The 9779-nt window shown below is 36.0% G+C and overlaps 1 protein-coding gene across 1 annotated transcript; it reads left to right on the forward strand.

The window, feature by feature from the left end:
• The first annotated feature begins 1576 nt into the window (after positions 1–1576).
• On the forward strand, positions 1577–8370 carry LOC147497874 (notchless protein homolog). The gene is given in 13 exon segments (XM_086560177.1): positions 1577–1810; positions 1892–1973; positions 2063–2152; positions 2233–2358; positions 3765–3892; positions 4055–4254; positions 5593–5656; positions 6051–6161; positions 6907–7044; positions 7482–7624; positions 7703–7757; positions 7960–8016; positions 8070–8370. Coding segments are annotated over 13 exon segments (1446 nt in total). The 5' UTR covers positions 1577–1642; the 3' UTR covers positions 8154–8370.
• The last annotated feature ends 1409 nt before the right edge of the window (positions 8371–9779 follow it).

Genomic DNA, 9779 nt, shown 5'->3' on the forward strand with positions numbered 1-9779 from the left:
ATGAAAAAATTCGAAAACCCCACCAAACTTAAACGACCCGGCTAGGTCGTTCGTTGTGCACACCAAACGGTCTGGTCACACCATCTGGACTGAGTCCAAAACGATGTGGCCATGTCATTTGGGATTTGGACTTAGAAAAATCCCCAACGATATGGCCACACCGTTTGGACTAAGTCTCCAATGATATGGCCACACCGTTTGGACTAAGTCCCCAACGATATGGCCACATCGTTTGGGATTTGAACTTTGAAAAATATAAAGTTCTGTTTTTTGGCCTTTTGACCGGTGTGGGCACATCGTTTGGACTAAGTCCCAAACGGTGTTGCCAAGTCGTTTGGGACTTAGTTCAAACGATGTGACCACACCGGTAAGTTTTTTTCTAAGTCCAAATCCCAAACGACATGGCCACATCGTTTTGGACTTAGTCCAGACGGTGTGACCAGACCGTTTGGTTTGCACAATGAACGACCTAGCCGGGTCGTTTAAGATTGGGATTTTCGAATTCAACTTTTTGGGACCAATAGCACACTTGTAATAATTGTTTTTTTTTTTTTTTACTTTTTGGGACCAATGACACACTTGTAATAATTGTTTTTTTTTTTAGGTATGCCCAACACAATATGGGGTCCGTCAGTAACAAACCTGAATATGGATTAATGGATATTCATTTTAAGACCCGAATCCGACCCAAACCCGTACACTAAGGGGCCATTTGTTTTTGCCTCTTAAACCTATTATAAAATGTGGCTCAGTGATTTTGGACATTTTTTTTGTTTGTTTTTTGTCTCTTATAAGAGGCATTCTACGAGAATTGTCTTATAAGAGGCTCCAATTCTATAAGTACTAAAATTAGATCTATTTCAATTCTATAAGTCTTATAACTTGAAAAATAACTCAAACACCCCCGTCTATATACCCCTAGCCTCATTTCTCTCTTCTTCCCTTTTCATTATCTTCTTCTCTAAATAACTTCATTGCCCTAGCCACCACCGGCTACCACCACCACTACTGCCGCCACTACCACCACCATCACCACCACCATCACTACCACCACCATCATCACCTCCACCACCACTACCACCGTACTATTAAGACTATCACCACCACCACCGTGCTATTAAAACCACCACCACTTCTACTACTATTACTACCACTACCATCACTACCACCGTGCTATTAAGACCAATATCATCACCTCCACTACCACTATACTATTAAGACTATCACTACCACCACCACCATGCTATTAAGACATCCACCACTTCTACTACCACCATTACTACCGTGCTATTAAGACAACTACCACCACCGCCAATTAAGGTAGCTTCCTAAAATCGATATTCTAATTATCAAAATTGATTTAAAATCGAAAATCAAACTATACGTTTGTTTCAAATTAATCTATTCTAGTTAAATGTGATGTAAAATAAAGTTATATTTGTCAAATAACCATCTATAAGATGTCATGTTTTTGTTTTTTCTATTTTTACAAGTGCTTATATAATAAGAACTTAAAATGAAAATCAAACCACTTTATAATAACTTATAACTTAACCCAAAAAAACAAATAGCCCCTAAGACCCTTTCTTCAAACTAAAACCCCAGAAGACTTTTCATTTTCTTTTTTCTTTCAATCAAAAAAATGGAAGCAGAACAAAAGCACGACGACGAAGAAAACATGGGCAACAACGTGAACGTGATGTGTATATTAACAGACCCAGAAGGAACAACACTTGGTGCACCTATGTCTGTTCCTCAAATCGCTGGTCCACTTCAACTTCAACAAATTGTCAATGACCTCTTAAAAAACGTGATAAGCCCAAACAACAATTATATCTAACCTTTTTCCATCATTTTAAACTGTTATTTGATTTGGTTTATTGTCATATAGGAGGAGAAATTGCCTTAAGCGTTTTACATATCGGATAAAGAGCTACTGGTTCAACTTGGGACTTATTTAGAGAAAAACAAAGGTGGGTGGGTATTTTTAAAATTTTAATGAAATGGAGGTGTTGGCCTTTTTTTATTGATTGAGTATGGATTGTTTGTTTTTTTATTGTAGTTTCTGTGGAAAAGGTGTTGCGCATCGTGTACCAACCTCAAGCTATTTTTCGTATTCGTCCAGTTAATAGGTGTTCTTCAACTATTGCAGGTAGCAGTTTTTGTTATAAAGTTTCCGTTCTTTGGCAATACCTCTTTCCAAACTACTTTTGCTTATCCTTGTCCCTGCAGGTCATACGGAAGCTGTACTAAGTGTATCCTTTAGCCCTGATGGGCGACATTTAGCTAGTGGTTCTGGTGACACCACTGTCCGCTTATGGGACCTTAATACGCAGACTCCATTGTACACTTGCACAGGTTAGATATGTACCATTACCTTAAAGTGGATGAGTGAGGACCATCTTGCATATAAATTTACATTTTACATTTTACTTCGTAAGGATTAGTCAATGTTAATTATTATTCCCATGGCCTCATCTGCAATTTAAGTTGTACACAGAGTAGGTTTAAGCTGTGCTTGCATTTGTTTAGTCAAAATTCTCAAGTTATTGTAGATTTGTTTTTTGTTTCTTCTTTTGGTATTTCGGTGCTAGTGAAAGCCAAAGTGGGAAACAATAATAGCATTGAAGGGCCAACTGGGCAGTTAAATCGCTACTCGGTCGCTACTTGGCGGAGGTGCGAGTAGCGAGTAGGTCTACTCGGTCGGGGATTAATCGGGATTACTCAGGCGATTTTTTAAACCGCTACTCGGTCGCTACTCGGTGGAGGAGCGAGTAGCGAGTAGGTCTACTCGGTTGGGGATTAATCGGGATTACTCGAGATGTCCTAATTTTTATGTTTATATGTAGCATGTACATTGACGCTGGGCAATGTGGCATACAATATGGTACAAAAATTTTGCTATCAATATGCTATAGAAATGTTGACATTGTCCATAGTTATTTGACGACTAAAGTTTCAGTCAATATCATTATTTTTTCAATATTTTATTTTCTTTAACTTGTCATAATTACAAATGCAAAACATGGGTCATACATTTATTTTTATTTTTTTTATATTAAGTTGTCATCAAGTATTCAAGTGGGTTCTCAAAAATCATAATACACCACATAGTGTTCACCAAAATACACCACATAGTGTTCACTGAACATATTTTGTGAAGATTATCGGGGGAAAAAAAATCGACGTTTTGCATTTGTAAAGAGAGTGGAGAGGAGAAGAGAGTGGAGAGTGGGCGAGTGGCAGACTGGAGAGGAGAAGAGAAGGAAAAAAAAACGTAGAGAAGAAGAAGAGACTGAGAGAGTGAGAGACAGAGAGAAAAAGAAAAAAAGAAAGTGGAGAAAGTGGAGAAAAAGAAAAAAAACGTACCTGGAATTGGAGCTTGTTTTCATGGCTGGAATTGGAGAGAGGCTGGAAGTGGAGCTTGTTTTCGCGGCTGGAGAAAAGCCCTAACTTGATTTCGCGGTTAGAAAAAAGAAAAATCTCGGTTTTCTTTTATATACCGATTTATGGTGAGTAACTCGCCCGATTCCGATTCGTCATAAATCGACAACTCGGCCGATTACTCGGTGATTTTTGGACCCCAATCACTTATGGGGAGTAATTGGTTGGTCGGGTCGGCTAGGTACCGAGTAGCGATTCCTCACCGAGTACTCGCTGAGTACTCGCCGATTTAATAGCACAGGGGCCAAGGATTATCACCATGTTACAAATCGTCCAAAACTTTTGTCTTTTGATGTTAAACGTTCTTCTAACTGGTTCAGGGCACAAAAACTGGGTTCTATGTATTGCGTGGTCACCTGATGGTAAGCATCTTGTGAGTGGAAGCAAAGCTGGAGAGATTCTAAGTTGGGACCCACAGACTGGGAAGCCATCAGGAAACCCATTCGTTGTAAGTTATGTATTAGCTAGTTTATTGTATTCAATATCAATCTGTTAAGTGAGGTATTTTTGCTCTCTATATCTATGTAGTAATATATTTTATCCTTTCAAATAAGAATTTCTTTTAAAGGAGAAAAAAAATCCTGATACTGGACCTCTACCAACATCACAGGGCCACAAGAAGTGGATCACTGGTATTTCGTGGGAGCCTGTACACCTAAATTCTCCATGCCGTCGCTTTGTAACTTCTAGTAAAGATGGAGATGCACGTATCTGGGACATTACATTGAGGAAGTGTGTTATAAGTCTTACTGGCCACACACTCGCAGTTACTTGTGTGAAATGGGGTGGAGATGGGGTGATATATTCAAGGTATTAATGGTCATTTGAAGATATGTGAATGTTGGTTTTCTGAATGTTTATTGTCAGTGGAAATTCTATTGTTTCAAATATCATGTTATCAGTTTCGTACATATGAATTATGTTTCTTCTTTCTTTTCTTATTTACTTTTTTTTTGTGTTGTTGATAGTAAGAGAATGGTTAACTGATTACAGACTGTAATTGTTAAATGAGGAAATATATAATTTATAATTAGTGGTAAGGTTGGCATCATTAAGCAGAGGGTTAAGTGTATAATGTTAAAAAGTAAAACCTTGTAGATATGGAACACTCCCTTACATGAACCAACCCACGAAATTTCATATTGATCCCCTGATGTGTAGTCATTCAATCGTATAACTAAATTATTTTTGCTATGTTATCAAGATAAATTTCGAAAGTTTTAAGGTGTTTTAAATTTTCTGTGGTATGATCTACCCGCTCTAAGTTACCAATCTCAACCTGTAATTCAGAAATGATAGTGCTTGTTGTTTTTTAGGCTTCATCATATTATGTCTTTACTCATTCCTTTGTGTCCGGGTTGGTCCAAATTCGTGCTTCCCTCAAATTTGCAAAACACTTTTGTGATTTGGGGCGGTGAGGGTTCCCCCAACCCGCATGCCCCAGGGGGAGGCGAACTCTGACAAATCAAGATGTCCTTTTTGTTATCGTAGGATGATGGAAACAAAGTGGATCCTGAAATAATAACTCATAAAAGATACTATATGTCTGAGCGTTATTCTATGTGTACCTTGAACCAATGTGGCTCACAAGGATTAATGATTTTTTCCATATTCGCGATGGCTTATTAGCCAAAATTGCGACTTTGCCAGTAACTTTTAGACTTTTTTTAGATTGGTTTCCAGTGGATCTACAACTGAAGTAACGTGTTGATTTCTTGCCTTTTTATTTGAGCATTGCTGATAATGAAATATAAACCACCTTTCTCAGGAGAATTAGAATATGACTTGAATGCCCAGAACTCACCACATAGGCTGGTTTTGATGTATAGGCTCAACCAATTGATGGTTGAGAGAGTGTCCAGTGACCTACTGGTCAAGACTTGGGTTGCTTTGAGTTTGATTCCCACCTTCACTGGGGAAAGGGAAATATAAAGGTCTGAGGAATACAGTTCTAACTATATTAAAAAAAGAAATTTAGTTGAGAAATTCATGTAGCAGTAGGGAAGAGTATTTGATGTAGGCTTTATATGGTTTGTATGTACTCTACAAGCTTGCAGTCAAGACTTTGTTGTCAATGCTTTGTACAAGTGCATTACTGAGTATTGACAGAAAAGAGGCTAGTACTGAAATTTGTCTATATTATTGCAGTTCTCAGGATTGTACCATCAAAGTATGGAACTCTACGAATGGGAAGTTGATACGTGAGTTGAAGGTAATGCATTTATTTTGCGCTCCCGACCATTTTTACTATGTAACTTGCCTTGCCTGTCCTCTACTGAGATGTGAACTGCAGCATAGGTTTTTACTTTGAGTCTTTCACGTCGATTCCAATATTTGTGTCCTTTTGCTTGAATTTTGTGCTGAAATCTTTGTTTGACTTTTTCGGACTTGCCACGTGATCAAACTCTCTTTGATCAACCCCAGCACATGTTCATCAATATTCAGTGTTTTCTCACCTAAACTTTATAAATATTTTGTATGAACAGGTATTATGAAATCACGCCAAATTAAAGATGTCAAATATTGATAACTCCTAAATTTCTTCTTTTTCTAGTGTTTGGATTGCCTTGGTCGCCAATTCCACGCTCTCTTGTTTTTTATTCCAGGGGCATGGGCATTGGGTCAACTCTCTTGCATTGAGCACTGAATATGTTCTTCGCACAGGGGCATTTGATCATACTGGAAATCATTATTCTTCACCCCAGGAAATGAAAGAGGTAATAGTCTTTTCTCTTGTTGCTATAGCAAGAATGATGATTTCTGGTCTTGGCTTGCTGGTTGCAACTGCGTAATTTGCATCTCTGCATGGTTGTATTATTTGTATCTAAGTTCTTATTATTTCCATTAATAATCATATGGTTGTGGACAAAAATAGGGTATAAAAAATGTCAAAGTTCTGCAATTTGGTAATAAGTTGGATGATTTAGTTATTTCACAGAAAGCTGTTGTTAAGTGACCTGGAATTTCCTAAAAATTACAGAATTAGGAGAGAAAAAATTAAATAAGTAAATAAAACTGCTATTGTGTTCTTGGCTAAACAGAAAATTGCTTCTTTACTAGAAACATCAGAAGTCAGAGCCTATTGTATCAGTGTATTTTGTCAGCGCGTGATTTATTTTGCTGAATATATAAAACCATGATCGTGTTGCTTAAATTAATGTTAGAAGAAACAAAATGAATTGCCAAGTTGCCTGTCCTTTGTAGATGTGGTTTCTTGGTGATTGTTGATTCAATCGACACTACCTCTTCCAAGGACATAGTTATGTTCTGTATTGAGTAGGATTTTCTTCACCATTACACTGCTGATTTTGCAAACTGCAGTACTCCACAATTGCATCATTATTATTAAGTATTTAGACTGTATCTTTTATTTGTTTAAGTGAATTGATTTGGACGCAATCTATATATAATCTGGTCTTTTTCTTAATTGACTGCCATGTTCATTCATTTGTTTGTTATCAGGCAGCTCTAGCAAGGTACAACAAAATGAGAGGAAATGCTCCAGAGAGGCTGGTTTCAGGGTCTGATGACTTTACTATGTTCCTTTGGGAACCTGATGTCAGCAAGCAGCCAAAATGTCGAATGACGGGTCATCAACAGGCAAGCTTTTTCTAACAACATCAAGTAGTGGTTTTTTTGTTTTTTTTTTATAAAAAAAGTAGCCTCTTCTCGTCTTCTAAATGTGGTTATTGTTCCTTATTATGAATGAAGCCTAAAAAAGAGTGTCAATTCTTATACCTCAATTGAACCTTAGATTACGGCTTTTATTGGTTGAAACTTAAATAATGGAGCCGTTGGAATTGTTTTCGTAAAAATTATAATCAATTAGTGGATATTCTGTAACACCCCAAATTATATAACACCCTTGAGTGTTTGACATGCAAACACAAACATATAAGATGTAAATAAATAGTTAAATATAGATATAAATAGGGGATATTGCATATCCGGTACTTACTTTAATTGAAATCTAGCTTTTGTACAAAAGGAAATTTGGTCTTCGTTTTCTTATGAAAGTAATTGATGTTCATGTACAGCTGGTGAATCATGTTTACTTCTCTCCTGATGGGCAATGGATAGCAAGTGCTTCATTTGACAAGTCTGTCAAATTATGGAGTGGTGTCACAGGAAAATTTGTTGCATCTTTCCGAGGGCATGTTGGGCCTGTTTACCAGATAAGGTTTGAACTGATTTCCTGTTTCACTTGGTGGTTGTTTCTTAACTTTTTTCAACTTAGCATCTCCTTGCTATTTTTCAGCTGGTCTGCTGATAGTAGACTTCTCTTAAGTGGGAGCAAGGACTCTACTCTGAAGGTGAGTTCCATCCTTCATTCTTCTCTTGGTATATTTCATTGTCTGAATCAATAATGCCTGGAAGGTAAGCTTCTTCTTCCATGCAATCAACTCTGCTGCTTGTTCTGGACAAGTGCCCTTGCCAATTGAACTGTTATTCTCTTTGTTTTTGGGTCGTGGTGGTTTTGTTGGTTTTCCTCTAATTTGAAGAGTTACTATCCAGGTTTGGGATATCCATAAACAAAAGTTGAAGCAAGACCTTCCAGGACATGCTGACGAGGTCTCTCTCTCTCTCTTCCATGACATTTGTATTCTTTATGTTCATTTTATAAGGTTTTTGCTGTGGATTGGAGTCCAGATGGTGAGAAGGTAGCCTCTGGTGGCAGGGACAAGGTTTTGAAATTATGGATGGGTTAATTTGAAGGAGAGTGCAGTATATGAAAGCACATACAAATGGGTGGTGCTTGTATTGCATTGTAGATCTAATGCTCCTATCAAACATACTATTAGTTTGATCCCATGGTGTTTGAGTAAAATGGGTGATTGCTGAGGATATTGAAGTATCGTATACTCAAAAGAGTACATTGGTGATAAATTTCCTCAAGTTCGTATTTAATTGATCGCTACTTCCAGTTATAGACTGTTTACAGTTGGTGTACCGTACTACCCGGATTTGGGTTTTGGCAGCCATATCGTGAATTTTGGTGAAGAGAACCGTTCTGGAGAAGATCTTTTCAGACAGCTTCAATGTAATAAGCTAACAGTGCATTCAGGTTCTAATTAAATGGGAATCGTCCTGGAGATGTAGCAGTATTCAATCTTTTTTTCTTTATTTATACTAGCATTCTGGGCACGCTCAATGAGCGTGAAACCTATTCTGGCACACGACTGTTGTTTTTCACACTTATTTTATGCTATCTATCCAAAACCGAAATCAATTGGGTTAATAAAAAACTGCGATTTCAAAATTCAAATTTGAATCGATCGTTAAAAATTTAAATTTTTGTTCCGATTTGTTGTTCTAAATGTAAGGATGTTCTACTAACCATAATTAGCAATTCAGCAAATTATTTGCGAATTATTTGTTTAATTCGGAAAATGTTTAAAAACGGTTGTATTTTTCAATGATACTGAATAATTCATTAATTTGGTAAGAAATCATTAATTCGCAAATTATTCGCGAATTAGTTGTATTGTCACTATAAGTTTGCTAAGTATGTTGTTAAATTTTATTGTATTTTTTTATTTTTAGTTTCGTATTATACTCGAATTACTTACGAATCCGAACTTTTGTCGTTTCCGTTTTTTTTAATTCAAATTGAAAAAACGAATTCTTATCGAAGCTTAAATTTTATTCGAATATTTTTCATATTGAATTTTTACCGTATTACGAATTGCTAACTATGCACTAACCTACTAATCTACTATCTATATACTAAAGCAGAGACCTCTAATAGAAGATTTTCTCTCTCCTATGTGGCACTCTAATATGAGAGTTAGTTTTTTTTTTTTTTTTTTCTCTTATGTGAAACTCTAATATAAAAGATAATCTTTTCTAATAGCCTACAATCCCACGTACATAAAATCTCTTTGAAGAGTTTGAGTGTATTTCTAATTCTTATATTTGGAGAGTTAGAGTGTATTACAACTTCTTACATATTTGATCAGATAAACAAAATTGCTAAAAAATAGGTGATTTATAAAAGGTAATTTCCTATTACGAATCAAATATTTTTAGTGTTCCAATTCTTATATATTTGATCAAATAAAAAAAATTGCTAAAAATATGTGATTTGTAGAAACTAATTTCCTATTACAAATCATACAATTTTAATAAGCACCGACTTATTTCGAATATATCCTTAACACTGCCACATAGTTAAAAACAATTATACAAAAAATAACATCACAAAATATATAATGGAAAAATTTTTTAAAAAAAATAACGGCAAAACAATAATGACAAATATTTTAAAAAATATATAATACTGAATGAAACTAACGTAAAAAAACAATTAATGGGGAACCGAAAGCTGGATGCAA

This window comes from Coptis chinensis, chromosome 5 (assembly GCF_015680905.1).
Source record: "Coptis chinensis isolate HL-2020 chromosome 5, ASM1568090v1, whole genome shotgun sequence".
Lineage (NCBI taxonomy): Eukaryota > Viridiplantae > Streptophyta > Magnoliopsida > Ranunculales > Ranunculaceae > Coptis > Coptis chinensis.